The 17,786-nt window shown below is 35.4% G+C and overlaps 1 protein-coding gene across 1 annotated transcript in view; it reads right to left on the reverse strand.

The window, feature by feature from the left end:
- ATAD1 (ATPase family AAA domain containing 1) overlaps positions 1-17,072 on the reverse strand; it is a 49,688-nt gene extending 32,616 nt beyond the window's left edge. The window contains exons 1-4 of the mRNA XM_073241078.1: positions 16,983-17,072; positions 13,323-13,497; positions 3,650-3,748; positions 1,661-1,781 (exon numbers count right to left, since the gene is read on the reverse strand). Coding sequence (XP_073097179.1) covers positions 1,661-1,781; positions 3,650-3,748; positions 13,323-13,484 — 382 coding nt within the window. The 5' untranslated portion in view covers positions 13,485-13,497; positions 16,983-17,072. The remainder of the gene's footprint in view (positions 1-1,660; positions 1,782-3,649; positions 3,749-13,322; positions 13,498-16,982) is intronic.
- Between the last annotated feature and the right edge of the window lie 714 nt (positions 17,073-17,786).

The raw sequence follows: 17,786 nt of genomic DNA on the forward strand, positions 1-17,786 counted from the left end.
AGGGTAAGAGTAAATCAATGATTTCTCAAGCTTCTGTGAATTTTTCAAAAATGAAAAGCTGGAAAACCGCAAATAGTAAAATTTTATATTACATAATCAGGAGATAGTCATATAACTTAAGAAAATTTAAAATACACAAAGGAACCATCTCTAGTTTTGAATAATGTTTTCAAGTAAGCACAGATTTACACATAACTACTGAAGTATTCCTCGTGATTTGGTATCTGCTCTATTAATTGGGGCTTTAAACCAAGTTCAACTGGTAAAGTCACTCACTTACCTGGACTGAGACATCACTGATGAGAAAATGGCTTTCTTTATTAGCATATAAATAACTTTGTATTTTCCTAAATTTACTAACACTGTAAAACTGAGACATAAAAATTCACAAAAGTTCTGTATTATTTAGACTAAAAACAACCTGGAAGAGGTAGTAAAGAACTCAACTAAATAATACAGCTTTACCTTTCTCTTTTGATCTGAGTTCAGGTAAGTCATTTGAAATTTTCTTTGGGGAAAAACAATACAATAAACAAAACGCCTTTTTTTTTTTTTTTTTTAGGAGAAGTAAATGTAAATTTTTTTTAGGAAAGAAAATAGCCTTGTTTTACAGAAAATAAAAATACAAGTAACAAACAACTTTGCTGTTTTAATGAAAACAACATGTCATTTTTGGTGATAACTGTCATCCTCTATTTACCAGAAACAAAAACTATCTACTTTATAAGAATATACAGGAATCAGCTTCAATTATCTTTGAAATATAAATCAATGTATCTTTTGATATAGCTACAAAATTAGTAAAATTACAAGCAACTACAACTTATACACAGTGATATTTCTAAAGATTCTACTTTAAAAAAAATTCATGTTTCTAATAATTTGAGTTCAGACTTGACTAGTAATATAAATCAAACCTGTCTAGTATTAGTAATACAACAGAGAAGCTTCCACTAGCTGGAAATGAGTAAGTTAAGCTACAGTGTTCATATCCCAAAGCCAAGATAACCCACCTCTCTACGTCACTATCATTTATCAAGTAAGCGCCATTTGAATCACCTTTTAACAAGAGTTAGACATGTTTTGTATTTTAACTGAGCAAGAATAAAAGGATGCAGTTATAAGCATTTCTAATACTTGAGTTCCAAGACTTTCAAATTACTAACTAGGAATAAGGAAAAGTTTCCCTGAAAAATAAGTGGTATTTAATTTCTAGCTCATCAACAGTTTAGTATTTCCTATAAAAAAACACACTGCAATCTAAAAATAATTTAGATTAGCAAGAGGAAAAAAAAAACCACTAGAATTATAAAATGGAATTACAAAAAGGAGATCTTATTTTGGGGGGAAAAAGCCCATATTGTGACTTTGACTTTGGTTTTTATTTAACCTCAATTTCTGAAATTTTCATATACTTGGAAGTAATAAAAATGAGTGTGAAATAAAAAGATTATTTTGACATGTAACTATAAGGGAATATTTATCTAAATTTGGGAAGCTGAAGAATGAGCAATTATTTTTAAACTACCTTTTGTAAAACACTGCACAGATCTTAGCATTCTCTTGAAAATCTAACTTTAAAAATACTAGTTCTATAATGACAAAGTTTCGGTGTTTCCTAGGTTTTTAATGCTTTAGCAAATATAAACTTTTACCATACCTTTTGGAGGCTGTAGGAGCCTGGAATTTTCAAACAAATGCTTCTTTTTGATAGGTAAGATGACTGTATCTTTCAGATCTGTAATGACATCATCTAAACCTGCTATATCACTCCAAGTAACCTGGTAAAGGTAAGGTCAACATGAATTTTACAATTAATGTATACTCATCGAAGTAAAAAATCCTCCCCTGCATGGCAAATCTTAACCTTGTAATTATATACAAATAGCAAAAGATTACAATGACATATTAATGTGAGGAAAGGCTGTTCACAGCAATAATGAAATTATTAAACTACTATAAAACAACAAAAAGGAATTTAACAGTCATCTACCTACTCTTAAAAACTAGGCCCAGCACTCAAAACTCTGCAGGAATCCAATAAACTGAATTCACTCCATTTTAGAAGGGAAAATAACCTGCCAAGACTGAGAACCATCTCGGACAGGTAATTCAGCACTGGCTGATGGGAAAAAACTCCCAAGGAGTGTGCCTAATTCATACTTGATACTGTCAAAAAATAGGGATGAATTTTAGAAATAATGTCTATACCCACAACAAACTGGATTTCTCAATTTTATTAATCAAAAGAAAAACTTGTGTCTTTATCAATAGTAAACGGGATACATTTTCAAAACAGAAATAGCTATGTATTTTAAAGCCTTCTAACTAAACTTAAAAAATGTGGGGGTGGAGGGTGGGGAATAGACTGAGAAAGTCTTAAAAAAAAAGGACTGGAGGTGAGGCCAGTCAAAACTAATATTTACAACACACTGAACTTTCTTTATTTACAACTAAAAGAAAAAGAAAGTGAAAAACCACAGCCAAATCTGAAAAAAATCATCACCTATTTTCACTGCAGCTATTATAAAAAACTGGATCTTTTTGTATAGCCTTTCTCAGATGTGAATACAGGTAGGGCTTCAAGAAAGTACCACTGTAAATTTATAAAGCAAATTCAAACGGAGAATTAATTCTGGGGGCAGGTATATCTCTGTGCACACAGATATGCAGACATCGTAGATTCTTATTTTGATTCGTATTTTCTAGATTTGGAAGTAGATATATTTCATTCTATTTACATTACCTGTTACAAAATTTATATATATCAGTTGTTATAGAATATTCACATAGGGTTTATTAAGTTACATTCATCTGATCCTCAAAGTAATCACTTTGAAATAGACAGGGCAAGTAGCACTTTGTGTCTGGATTATACCTCAGGGAACCGACTCAAAGAGGAAATGATTTGCCAAGGCCAGGAATGGAAAAACTGGGATTCAGAATCTTGTATAGTTTGCCACACCTTACTGTGAAAATCTGTATTTAAACCCCAAATCAAATAGCCATATGACCTAAAGCACTACTTTATATGCCACAAAGATGAATATATAAAAGTACTTAATTAAACAAATGTGTGCCCAAAAGTTAACATGGCAGGATGTATCATTAGAAAGGTCTGTTGCAAGGCTGATCCTTGGCTGGAGTACAGTTAATTTAGATTTCTGGAGAGTTCTCACCATTCTTTGATAAGAATAGCTCACTGTGCTTCAACTGTTTGAGCAAACAGTACCAATTATGGTAGATAATTGTTTTCCTTCTGGGAGTCTAGAATTCTGATAAATGTTAGGAAGACAAAGTCTGCAAAACCAGTCCTAATCAAAACTCTGGGTACTAAGTCTCTAATGAGATTCTCTGACAGCATTTCACAGGTGTTCTCGCACAGCTTGTTGCTGGAAGAAGTGAATACCTGTGTGTGACTTCACTGGGGGAAGACCCTTGGGAGCTTGTGCCTGATTTCCTCCATACTTCATCCCATCCTTGCTGGTTTTGCCTTGTATCCTTCCACTGTAATAAATCATATCTGAGAGCTCAACTATGCTGAATACCGTGGTTCCCCCTAGGGAATTACCAAACCTGGTCGCAGTGTTTGAGAAGCCTGATACAAAATGGTAGACAAAAAGAAATCTTAAAGATTTAGGATACATACATGCATGTTTAGAGGGTCTACTAGATGAGCAGCAATACTCATTTCATATTCTGAAAGTTTCACATTTTTCACACCAATTTGCTTCATTAATTTTTCTGCCTAGAAAGAAGAAACAAACACATGCTTTAGTTTGTTAGATAACTGGTACTTCAAAACAGGTATCTGTGAAGTCTAGAGCCATGAACAGTCATAGAGGAACTTTCCAGGGGTATTCTAGACCCCTTCATCTCATCATTTCCCAGTGTAAGCCCTCAGGTAAAGAAAAGGTTTGAAAGTCTATTTCATAGAAACCAGGCTAATTTAAACCAGTTCTTGAGAAATGAGAAAATAAGGTACATGATTTAAGAGATACATAATAAAGACCTGCATTTCTAGTGAAACTCTAGGGTCCAACTTGATTTCTCTTTCCTAGTAGGATTATCATGACAGGTCAAAGTGAAACCTCAAATGGAAGATCAACGGTTAAGAATATCAAGAAATGGACAACGGGAGTTTCTTTCCTTAGCAGAGTATCTGGAAATAGGTTCCTAACTTCTTCCAAGTACCCAGGTATCTACAACAGGTGTTCATACCATCTAATTTCAAGTTGTTCTGAGATTCTGTTCCTTGTAATTAAAGTCAATTCTGGGGTTATTCAACCAGAAGTAATAAAAATAATCCTGAATTAGAAGTATACTTCCATATATTTTTAGAACTGAATTAGAAGTATACTTCCATATATTTTTAGAATCTATGAGCTCTAACAATGTAACAAAGCTTTCAATTAAAATGGAAATGATGATAATGATGAACATTTACTGAACGTACCAAATATTATGCCAAAATACTGCAAATGGATTAACTTACAGAATCCTCAAAGTAATCTTATGAGGTAGGTAGCTTTTGCCCATTATGGAAAAGAAATTGAAGCTTACTCAGATTAAGTAATTTGCCTTAGGTTAAAAGTTAGCAAATGAGAGAAGCAACACACAAATCCAGACAGTCCAACTCTAGAGCCTATACTCTCTGACCACCACAAATACTACCTTGGTTTCCCCAATTATAAGATGGGAGCTCATGATCATTAAAGAATCTTTGGAAATTTACAGATAACATATTGGAATTTCAATTAAGTGTGATTATTTTTAGAAATGAAGATGCTCTGGTAAACCTTATTTACATTTTTGCTGTTAAATTTTCCTAAAATGCTTTTGATATCACTCTCAAGGAATTTGCTGCTCTAAAAGGAAATGCCTATTAAATGGCATTATATTTACTGAGGTTAGAGGATTAGGATAAATGTGTATTGATATCCTAGTAATACTGCATTTTTAAAAGTGTTATTGATTACATCATTTTCCCTATTTAGCTATCCCTATGTAAGACTGCTGAGTTAATGTATAAAGTAGCCTTTCCAGATTCTTTTATCTCTTTCTTGAAAGTATCTTCACTTTCAGTGACTTTAAATCTTTTATCTATCAGCTATGAAAGGTACTTTAGTATTTTAGTATCTGTAATAACATTAATTGACTCTTCTTTTTCATTGTTTCTAGAAATGTGAAGTCATCTACATGTGTTCTATTTAGGCTATGCTCTAAAACAGTGGTTCTCAACCGAGGTGATTTTTGCCCCCCAGGTACATTAGGCAGTATCTTTGGGTTGTCACAATTTCCATGAGTTGGGGTGTGTGTGCTGGTATCTAGTCATCAAAGACAGGGATGCTGTTAAACATTCTAGAAGATACCTGACCCCTATCCCCCTTTCCCCAAATTATCTGGTATAAAATGTCAACAGTGCCACATTGAGAAACCCTGATTTTTTCCCCATTGGCTAGTTGCCCCTTGAATGGAAACAACTTCCTCTTGCTCTAAATAAAAACCTTTATTTATATCTGGAATTTTCTAAATAAAAATTATTAACTATGTTATTTACTTTACAGAGACAGAAAATGTTGTAGTCAAGTTTACCTAGAATCTTTTCCCCACAACAGCAGTCCCTTTTAACAATATCTTCAGGTTACATTAGTAACACTGACATGACAGAGAAAAGAAATTAGCATTACTGAGCACCTACCACATGTCTGGCTCTTACAATCACCCTTAAAACCATCCTAAGAAGCAGCTATTACTCTTCTCACTTTTTGATGGGGAAGTCAATAGTCACAGAAATAAAAAAAACTGCCAAGATTACACAGCAAGGAACTGGCATTACCAGAGCTCTAATCCTGATTTGTCTAATTTCAATGCTCATGTTCTGCTGAAACACTAATATTCCTCATTTGGGTGAGCAAATAAATGAAAATAAAGCACCCAAAACCACATCAAAGCAACACCAAACTGTGTTTTAGGAAGAAGTTATACAATTACCTAGCTTTCCTTTTTAATTGAGCCCCGATTTCTAAAATGTTTTACCTTGAAAAACAAAATTATGATTGGGTTACTCTAAAAATGGCTTATGTTCATGCACTGCTTTACTGTTCACAGCTTAATAACAATTATGCTTCCCAGTCACCGCCATTTGCTTGGTTTATGAAGTGGGTCTCTCCAAGTAGTTGTCTCTATGGAGGTAAAACACCAAACTGGGGGTGAGGGTAGTCAGAGGTAGGGAGGAAGCTTTTATTGTATATTCATCTTTTGAACTATCTGACAGTATTTTTTACTCTTTTGTATTTCTTTGTTTTTTTCTCCAGGTGGAGTATTATTTTCAAAAAATTAGTAAGTGGGGTAGGAAATAGCGAACTGCTTCATTTGCCTAGAATGGGGATGGAGGAAGTGCAAAGGAGCAGTAGAAAAGAAACACTCATTTATTTAGGTTCTACAAGATTCGTAAATTTGGCTGTTCTTCTGGAAGAATAATTTTACGAAGAAAGAGATACTTGTGTAGCAAGAGGGCAGAAACAGGTGAGTTCATCAAGCTTAGATCAAAAACCTTTTACTGAGATCATAGCTGAAGTATTCCAATTTAAGGAGGAACATGATACAGGAAATCACTAATACAAGGTTTTTAAAATTATATTTAAACAGGAAATAGCAAGGAATTTGAGTGTTTACATATTAGGTATAGGCATTTACTATAAACTTACATTAAAATTCTAGAAAACACCCTTTTCTAGACATGCAGAGACAGACATCTTCTTTGTTAAGGTTAGCATGTTTACATCTCTCTCTTCAAATTTTACTGTATGTATTCTTAAAGTCACCGGGTAAGATGGCTTCCTAACAGAGTGTTCTTCTATGCTTGTATATAAAACACAATACTGCACTGACTTTTTTCTCATTTCCCTCCTCTTTTGTTGCTTTTCTTTTCTTATAGCTTCTATCTATCCCTTCTACTCAAACAATGCTAATGGCTTATTCCTTACTGATTTCTATCTTAATTTCCTATTTACTTCAGCTTATTAGTCTTCTAAGATTCAGCTCCAGTATATCATAGTTTTAAAAGCCACCTGGTTGGTAATGCAATTCACAATGGCTTCTTGGAGTAAACGTTAGCTCTTCTAAAGGGTAAAGGGGATTTTATGATGGTGGCTCAAAAAAAATACCTGGCAGTTGAGAATTCCAGTTTTTTTGAAGGTTTCAGTTTATCATCCCTTCACAAAATATTTCATCTGTTACTTCTCTCAAAAAACAGAAATGAAGTTTTGAGAATTAAAGTATAACAATAGGACTAAACTAGGAAAACACTAAGTTAAATGACTGAGGTCACAGTATATGACCTTTATGTGTATGAAGAATTATTGGTAATGACTCCTTCCTGGATTTTGACAACTATAATCTCAGGATATTACATAGTTTAATTAACATGCTAAACAAAATACTGTATTTACAAATTCCCAGAACAGGCTAAGCATTAAGTTATTCGTCCTATACTTGAAAGCTCTGAAATAGAGTACACCTAGAGATTCCATTTTCCTACATCCCAATTAACCCTACCTACCTGTTCACCACTTATATACCTATCAAAACTTTTCTATATTTAAATATGAACCAAGTAGCAGCATGTGCCTAGAAAATCCTTCTCTGCATAATACTCTTCAGAAACTATATCCTCTCTCATTACCAATTAAATAGCCATCATTTCACCAGGCTGCTAAGTTTTCCTGGCTTCAGGCTTGAAAATACCTGTTTTCTATTATCTTTATTATTTCCATTCTTTGATTATCTGTGGGTTTATTGTGTGAAAATTTAAGCTGGATATTTATTGAGTTTCTACCTTCTTTTCTAATATAAGCACTATGCCTTTCTCTCTAAATTCTGCCTGATAGTTTGAGTTTAATTCAATTGTAAATATTTTCCAATTTCAACTATATCTTCTCTTACTCAGGAGTTATTTGGAAAGGTTGCTTACTTTCCAAACTTATTGGAACTTTTAAATAATCTTTCTGAACTACACTGTAGCCAAGAAATGTAATAAATATGCTACCAGTACTATGAAACTTGAGATTTGCTTTATAATCTAATATTTGGTTAAATTTCACAAATCTTACATGTGGTGTGCTTGAGATACATACTCTGCATGTGTTATGGGTATGATATACTATATACATGGTCCCTAGCTAAAGCTTGTTATTTGTTTAAGTCTACATCCATACCAATTTTTAAAAAATATTTCATCTATCAATTATTGAAAGAAATGCTAAAAATCTACCACTGTGATGGTGAATATTTCTCCCTGCAGTCCTATCAATTTTCCGCTTTACATATTTTGAGGCCACATTAATAGGTACACACAAACATAGGTGAATTGAATCTTTAATCATTCTGTGGTGAGCCTCATTTCTCTAATATTTTTGCATTACAGTTTATTTTTAACCAGCTTTCTCTTTGTATTGTGTGGTATATGAATTTTCTATCCTTTTATTTTTAACCTTTCTGTATTTACATCTTATATGTGTCACTTCAAATAGTATATGGTTAAATTTCTCTCTTTCAACTACATTTTTTACTTTAGCTGAATTACTACAGGGGTACAGTCTTTTGGGGTTGCAGATTTATGTAAGTATTGTCTACAACCCACACTACTTTGGATTGATCCTATGCTTTGCATCCTGAGCTGCCCTGGGTCACAAAAACAAATCTCAAATTCAGTAGCTTCAGCAAATCTTCCAATCTGTGAGAGTTGGCCATGAAGCTCACCTTACCTTTTTGAATTTTTGCCTTATTTTTAATCTGAATTTCTGTCTCGCAAGCTCAAAAATGCCTTTAAGAATATTAAATATATATTCTTTATCTAGATTGTTTACTTATTTTCAACAAGGTCAGTCCAGGTACCTAGTTGGCCTAACCAACCCACTTATTGTCTGCTGGATTCACATCATTTTCCCATTCCCTAACTGAAGGTTTACTCTTTAGCCTACTATTAATGATGTTTAATAGCATCTCCTGTAGAGTTCTCATCACAATATAGTTATCAGCATCTACCATAGTAAAAATTATGTAAGAAGCTCTCAAAACATATTTGAATGTATAAATCTTGATGGTGGTAGAAAAGTGGAGGAGTAGCTTGGGGAAATCTCCAAATGATACATACCTACATAGGAATAACTCTGGGGCCCACTCCATCTCAGTGAGATCACAGCTCTCAGGTGTCCAACTACTTATGAGCTTCTAATGAAGAAACTCTAAAGACCAGCTTTTTTCTGAGATTTAGACCTACAATTTCAACTACTGAATGAATTATTTTCCCCTAGTGACCTACCATCAACACAAACTCAATATGCTCATATTCCATCAAATGTCATCTCCCCATAAACTTGCCCTATCTACCAGTTTTTAAACCTCTATAAAAGACACTGAGTCTTTGAGGACTCTAATGAATCTCAGTGTCATTTATAAGATGACCTTTTTTCTTTTCTATATCACTACAAAGTCCTTCAAGCATTCATTCTTTAAGTCTACTTGACCCATTCTACTCCTTTTTACCACCTCCTTATGCTAGGTCTTCACCAGGAATATTGCAGTCCAAACTAACAGATGTTACTTCTAGTCTCCCTGACTCCAATTCCTGCTGAATATTATTGTAAGATGAATTATCCTTGAAACATTGCTTTGCATGTGACCTACCTACTCAAAAATCTTTAACAGGCAGTTAGGCAGTTTAGCAGTTTATCACTAGAAGACTTCAACTGGTCAGCAGCATATTTCAACAGCGGCCAAGTTGAGAAAAAAGAACAAAGCTGGGAGTATCAACACTCCCTGATTTCAAACTACACTACAAAGCTATAATGATCAACAGTATGGTACTGGCATGAGAACAGATACATAAACAGAATGAGAGCCCAGAAATAAACCAATACATATATGGTCAGTTAATATATGACAAAGGAGGCAAGAATATACAATGGAGAAAAGACATTCTGTTCAATAAATGGTTCTTGGAAAACTGAACAGCTACATGCAAAACAATGAAACTGGATCACTGTCTATATATAAAAATAAATTCGAACTGGATTAAAGACCTAAAGACCTACAACCACAAAACTCCTAAAAGAAAACATAGGAAGTAAACCTTTGGACATTACCCTCAGCAAATTCTTTCTGAATACAGCTCTGTAGGCGAAGGAAACAAAAGTGAAAATAAACAAGTGGGACTATATCAAACTAAAAAGTTGCTATATAGCAAAGGAAACCATCAACAAAACAAAAAGGCAACCTACTGTATGGGAGAACATTATTTGCAAATCACATATCTGAAAAGGGTTAATATCCAAAATATACAAGGAACTCATACAATTCAACCCCCACACAAAAAAAATCTGATTAAAAAATGGGAAAAGGACATGAACAGAAATTTTTCCTAAGAAAGCATATACATGGCCAACAGACATGTGAAAAGATGCTCAACATCACTAATTATCAGAGAAATGCAAGTCAAAACCACAATGAGATACCACCTCACACCAGATAGAATGGCTATTATCCAAAGGACAAGAAATAACAAGCGCTGGCAAGGATGTGGAAAAAAGGGAACGCTTGTGCACCATTGGTGGGAATGTAAACTGGTGCAGCACCATGGAAAACAGTATGGAGGTTCCTCAAGAACTCAAAAATAGAAATACCATTAAGACCCAATAATTCCTCTTCTAGGAATTTACCTGAGGAAAACAAAATCACAGACTCAAAGATATACAGTCCTATGATCAATGCTGCATTATTTACAATAGCCAAGATAAGGAAGCAACCTAAGTGTCCATCAATAGATGAACGGATAAAGATGTGCTACAAACACACAACAGAATATTACTTAGCTGTAAAAATGAGATAACTCTTGCCATTTGCAACATGGTCCATACATAGCATGGATGGACCTAGAGGGTATTATATTAAGTGAAATAAGTCAGGCAGAGAAAGACAGGTAGCATAAGATTTTACTTATATGTGGAATCTAAAAAACAAAACAATCAATCAAGTTAACAAAACTGAAATAGACTCACAGACCCAAAGAAGAGACTGGGGTGAATGAAATAGATGAAGGGGACAAAGAGGCACAAAATTCCAGTTAAAATATAAATTAGTCACAGGGAAGAAAGTACTTCATAGGGAATATACTCAATAATACTGTGATATCTTTGCATGGTAACAGATAGTAACTAAACTTACTGTGATGAGCATTTAATAATGTAGATAATTGCCAAATCATTACATTATAGTCATGAGGCCAATATTTGTATATCAACTATACTTAAATATGTTAAAAAAAAAAGTTGGCCAAGGATGTAAGAAAAAGTATCAAAGAAGCTAGGGCCCTAGCCAAGCAAAAAGCATGCATTTTCCTTGGTTGATGATGGACTTCTGAAATGCTCTAACATTTTGTATCAGCCTCTGTCCACCCAGCAAAATATTAAAAGAATAGAGTAAGGAAAAAGCAGAGCCCTGTTCTCTGACTTTATCATTTAGTCCCTTACCTCTCCTTCCAAGTTCTATTCATTGGTTGCATAAACCCTCTACTGCAACCAACTCACCTATTTTAACTGTTCATTTAACAGGTCTTGTCATTCCTACCCCTATTATGATTCCATGCATGATTATCGTTGTTTAAAATTATTCTTGCCTATTTTAGAGGCCAAGGTCTTTCATGAAGTCAAGCCTCAATCACTAGTGAATGCTCATTATTATAAATGCCATAATTTCTATCCACTACTCATTAGGCAAGTAAGGTATGCTACTATTCTAATTTATATTATCACAAACAAGTCTTTTACCCTACTGTGGGTACTATGAAGACAAATGTGGTAACTAATATTTCTACATACCTGGTATTTAGAACACTACTGTACACATAGGTTCCAATAAAGGCTTAATGTTAACAATCATTTCATGTATTACTTAATAGCTGTATTTGGCTTTCTACATGTCTTCCACATGTGTGTTCCAGAAGCAAAGTAAATGAAAAAATTGTTCAGACATCACCTCTCCACTTTTTAAAATTCTGAAAATGGTATGATTTACCAGTATTCTCACCTCAGACTTAAACTTTCATGAATCAGGTGGCAGAAAAAGCAACGCTTAGATTGACACATGGATATATCCAAATTAATTAAAAAATAAAAAATCTACACTGGTCATACTTCCTAGAGATTTCTGAATTGATTGATATGATGATATCAGCTGGATCTTGAGCCAACTGTTTTATAATCAAATATAGGGAACAAACTCACAATTGTCCAAATCATTTTTCAGATGTATACAAAAAGCAGTATTATGAAGTTCACTGACTTAAAAGAGTTATGCAGAGCACTGTAAAGCAGTCATTTATTTATATCCCAGTTTTCCACAGCATTTTGAAAGAATACTAGCCCACAGCATTTTGAAAGGACAAGATTTATTTATTTTTTATTCTAGGCACCAAGTAATTGCTAGGAGCTCAATAATGTTTATGGAATGCATCAGAGTCACAACTCACAGAAGAAATGTAAAAATGCCTGATATGAACGTCTTGCCTTCAAATAGCAAGAAAAATTTGAGACTCCTTTAAAGCTTTTATTTTTTGAGGAAAAATAAAAATTGAAACAAGTCACATACAAAGGAGAGGCTAATTCAATAAGTAACTGTTCAACAGATAAATTTTAACTGCAGAAAACCCCGCCATTTAATCACTCCAACAGAATTGCTGTCAGACTTTGAACTATTTCCAAAAGAAAAGTCAAGGGCCCCCCTCTCCATTACCAGGAGCCATTCACTTCACAACAGCAGTACATTCTTTAATAAGGAACTGACCACAAGAGGCAGTAGCTAAAAAAATAAAAAGTTCAACTTAATAACATATTTTAGTAATTCTTTAAGTACAAATTTGTGTAATTTGAAAGCCTAAGCGTAACTGCTTGTTAGTATTAGCCACATTTCAAATGTTACACAAAGCAAATGTATACTGTTACTGAAGATAAAGTTTTTTGTTTAGTTTGTTGAAGAAGTTTATCTGGATTCATTTATTCATAAGCTAACAAAAATATTCTGAGGATATTTATAACAAAAAACTATATTCTTCAGTTTTCTTTTGATAAATTGCTTAGATAGTAAAAAATAAATTTGAGAAACAAATATATTTTTAGGAATAATGAAGTTAAATATGATATATAAACATTTTCACATGGACTTACAGAACGTCTCATTAATTTATAATTCTATTATATCCCTTGTTTTATGGAAAAATATTTGGTAGCTACAAGGAAAATGATCCTCAAACATTTTAATCATACCTGTTTCTGAGCTTCTACTTTTTGCTTTCTGGTTGGATCAATTGCATCTACCATCCATTTGATTGTAAAGTACGTTACTGCACCAAATATTGTCAAACGGAAAATTAAACCAACAACTTCATTCCGACTCAGGGGACGAGAAAAGGCTTCAGCATGTACCATCTTGACTGTTAACCTTAAAAAACAAACAGAAATATCACTAGGTAATAACTAATTAAAATTGGGAGACTGATAACTAAACTGATAGCTTAAACTAAGAAAAACTGACTTCTAGTCAAATCCATCATTACCCACCTTTAAAAGTGTTTTAAGGAGATGCAGATTTTTATGTTAAAAACAAACACATTTTAAGCTCCCCTTGGAAACTGAAGGAACACATTAGAAACTGAGGTTTCATTAGAATTTTTAATGAACTTTCATAAATGCTCATATATACTTAAGTACAGAATAATTCTATTTGAAAAATACTGTAGCCATCTTCAGGTATTCACTCTTTTAAACAGCTTTAAGTATTTCAGAGATTCCAGAAAAATAACGACCATAACACTAATCCAACTAACGAAAGGCAGCCCAACAATGAAATACTTCACTAATGTTGATAGTAAGAATTTCTTCTGTTAAGTGTAAGGTATACCAGGTAATTTTTTTAAGTGAAATTGAAACTATGAACTGACTTGCTTTTTCCTCGTATTAACTTTTAAAGATTTTTCAAGTACTGCTTAAATTTAAACATTCCATTTTCTCTAAGTGACATTAAATTTTTTGAGCCATCCTGTTGTTTCCAACAACTCAGCTAAGTATGCAGCAACAGAATTCTTCAAGATTTTGAACCACAAGAATACCAATCACCCAACATAAAGAGGGAAAAAGGGAGGCAATGTGCCTTTTACTTATATTTCTGAGCAGCTCAATCACAGGTAGTCTTACAGAAGACATGCATGCATGCCCTTGTCAAAGGCAATGACTACCCCATAGAATAAGTTTGTTAGGAATGACATGACTATCACATTTTGGGAGATAGGATCTCAGCTTCAAATAATGCCATTATACTCTTATAGCACAGGATTGTGTTGAGTGCTATGCAACATGAAAAAAATCACAGAATATATATTTCGCAACTCATGTAAACAGGAATAAATTAGAATTTATACAGATGGCTCAGCAACAGATGAAAATGATAAAACGTGCAGATTAATATCTATGGTCTTTCCAGCTCTAAAACGATTGCTTTTCTTCTCATTATTCCTACTGAACTAAACATCCTTTTCAGTTCCCTCCCTCTGGAATAGATTCAATAATTTAATTCCTCTTAGATACCCCTCCCCAATAAAAAGACCACAAACCTTTCCTTTAGAGGATTTCCAAGCATTCACAACTATCCTAATCTAACCAAAAGAGTAACTTGAAGCTTTCACTTCTCAATACTTTTCATCAGAACTCTCAAAAGCTGGAGTCACTGGCATCTGAAAATGCCATGTGTACTTACCCTCCAACATATGACTATTACCCTAGATGAGCCATTTCTCCCCTTTCATCTATGATAATTCCACCCAAACGTCAAAAACCAAGTTCACCTGCTCCATGACGGTTTTCAGATAACATTAATCTTCTATACTATTCATCCAGCTATTACTGAACTTATGTGATATCTCATCTACTAAACTGTAGTTTAAATCCTTATAAACAGGATTTAGATCTTATACGGCTTTGTAACTGTCACATACAAAGGAGGCTAATTCAGTAAGTAACTGTTCAACAGATAGATTCTAACTGCAGAAAACTCTGCCATTTAATCACTCTAACAGAATTGCTGTCAGACTTTGAACAATTTCCAAAAGAAAAGTCAAAGGACCCCCTCTCCATTACTAGGAGCCATTTACTTCGCAACAGCAGTACGTTCTTTAATTTAAAACAATTATATAATGGAAACCTTTCATTTCAGATAAAGAAACTCTGGCCTTGGGATATTAAAGTGATTTAATTCATACCATAAAGCATTTACTGAACATGTAAATATAATGCCTGCTATACACTGGGTTTACAACAGTGGCTAAGATATAATTACTCAAGGACACACAATCTGGCTCTTTTCTTAATTATATTTACAAAAATGAAGCCAGGAAGAAGCCACCTAATTAACATCTCTCCTGATACAACAGATTAAAGTGTGCTCTCTTCCATTAGCATGGATTCCTAAAGACGGGTTAACAATATTCCACTTCTTATAGAAAGTAAAAAAATTGACTTGTCTAGCCTTTATTTCAGCAGAGTAATTTGAAAATGCAGTTGGAAGGAATATGTGGTATCATTATGTGGGACTATTATTCAAAGATGAAAATAAACGAATATGCAAATAAAGGTTTTATTAACAATCTGTGAAAACAAGCAATGTTTAAACGAACACTTTCATTTACTTCAGGTTTGAGTTAGTAGTGATAAAACTGCCATCTATTGGACGGTCACTGAACTACATGAACAATCGTTTACACCCGTCATCAAGATAGTAACAATTTTTAATCCTATTAAAAATATCAAGACACAAAACCTCTTTTAACTATTTTTCTGTACTTATTTACTGTAATACAGTACTCTAGACCTATGGCCACTTCTAAAACAGTAGTACAAAATCCTGAAACAAACTTCTACATATAGGTTGTAACTATATACTTTATTGTACACTCATCTTCCATCCATATGCCATTTATATGCCCCCAATATAAGGCCGATACAGTTAACAACAGCATTGCAGCAGAATATACAATAAAACTGTATGTGCATACAATAGTAGGGAATGTGTCTCAATCTTTTATAAATATCATGATCAACAAAATACACAAATATGTACATAATCATAAATGTGCTATAAACACAATATACATAAATGGTGCTATGTACAATTAAATATCTCAAAACATTTGTAAGTCGTAGTTGTTAGGCAAACATATCAGATAGTTTTATTCTCAAGAGTTCTCCAAAGTGGAGAACTTCGAAATCATACCACATCGTCAATGAGCATTTATTGATTGGTTAAGGATCAAGAGTACAGCGTTCATACTACAGTATTTCTCTCCTGATTTTCTGCAGTTTCATAGTTTTTCTCAACACCAAAGGCCTACTTTCGCAGACGTCAATGCCCTTTGAGCACAGCCTATGACAATGAAGGCTGCCAACCTTCATACAAAGGACAGGTTATTATTAACATCACCATCCTCTGCAAGCGTGCCCAAGCCTAAGAACACCTCCGCTTTTGTACTAGGCAGTAGCAGTGTATATGCAACCATCAGTGAGGGCTCAACCCGGCCGCCTTCGTCAAAGACTGGTTCTGAGGCCGTCCGGGACGACCCCTTGGCCCGCAGTGACCCAGGGGCCTACAGAAAGAGCTCCCCTTTGAAATGGCGTAACTCATGGAGCAGCGCTAACGGGCACCTAAGGGGCCTAGGCCGGGCCGGGAGCCAAAGCGAGGCCGCGACGCCCTTGGAGGTTAATCCGCCGGATACCAAGGGCTACGGGAAGCTGCGGGACAGAAACACGGAGTTAGGACGTGGGAGCAAGGCGAGGTGACCTTTCCTGCTCTGCTTCCCCGATCCGAGCCGGTCACTAAAGGAGTGCAGCAGGATCCTGCACCCGTTCCACGCGGCCCAGCGGGAACCCGCTACTCACCACGGGACAGACAGCGGCAGCAGGAGCCTCAGCCGGCCTCACACCGGAAGGAAACGCTGCCTGGGAGAGAACGCTTCCGGCGGGGGCTGCCACCCGCCCCCTTCCACTGAGCATGCGCGGCCCGCGGCGTGCGGCGACGATGAGCACGTTTCCGGACTTAGAAAAGGCAGGGGCTTCGGGCAAGAGCCAGGTATCGCACCGAATACTTAACCCGCTCTGCTCACCGGGGTGTCTGCCTGCAGCCTTCGCTGAAGTTCTGAGTTTAGCTACTGAGTCTCAGATTGGGAAGGCGCTTATCACAAAAGGTCCCTGCCCAGCTCTTGGTCTCCCGGCGCGACACTGACAAATCGGGGAGCCTTCCTGAGAGCAAAGACATGTTCGGCTACCCCCTGTGAACTTCCAGGACTCCAGCTTGATCGTTATCCCCACCATTCAGTCCCCACCTCCCGTGCAAACCTATAGGCCGAGGTTCTGTCCTTAGCCAAATCACTGAGGCGCATGGCTACCTGCACCCCTCACCATCTGCTTTCAGTTTCTAGCGTACCCTTCTCCCCCCTCTCTGCGCTAGCAAACACCTGAAAATTCTTAAGCGGAGCGACTCTGCAGCCCACCCAGTAGGACCGGTAGTCGGGGAAAAATAGGGCATCTTTTAACAGGTTTTGCATTTTGGTGACTTATCTTTTTCTTTTACCCCTTCCCCTTTCCAGAATGAGAGACACGACACAAGAGGTCCCAAGGGAGCAAACCTGAAAGCCATCGCCTCCTGAACACACCCTACCAGGGGGCGAGATGACATTAGCCACT

This window comes from Manis javanica, chromosome 7 (genome assembly GCF_040802235.1).
Source record: "Manis javanica isolate MJ-LG chromosome 7, MJ_LKY, whole genome shotgun sequence".
Lineage (NCBI taxonomy): Eukaryota > Metazoa > Chordata > Mammalia > Pholidota > Manidae > Manis > Manis javanica.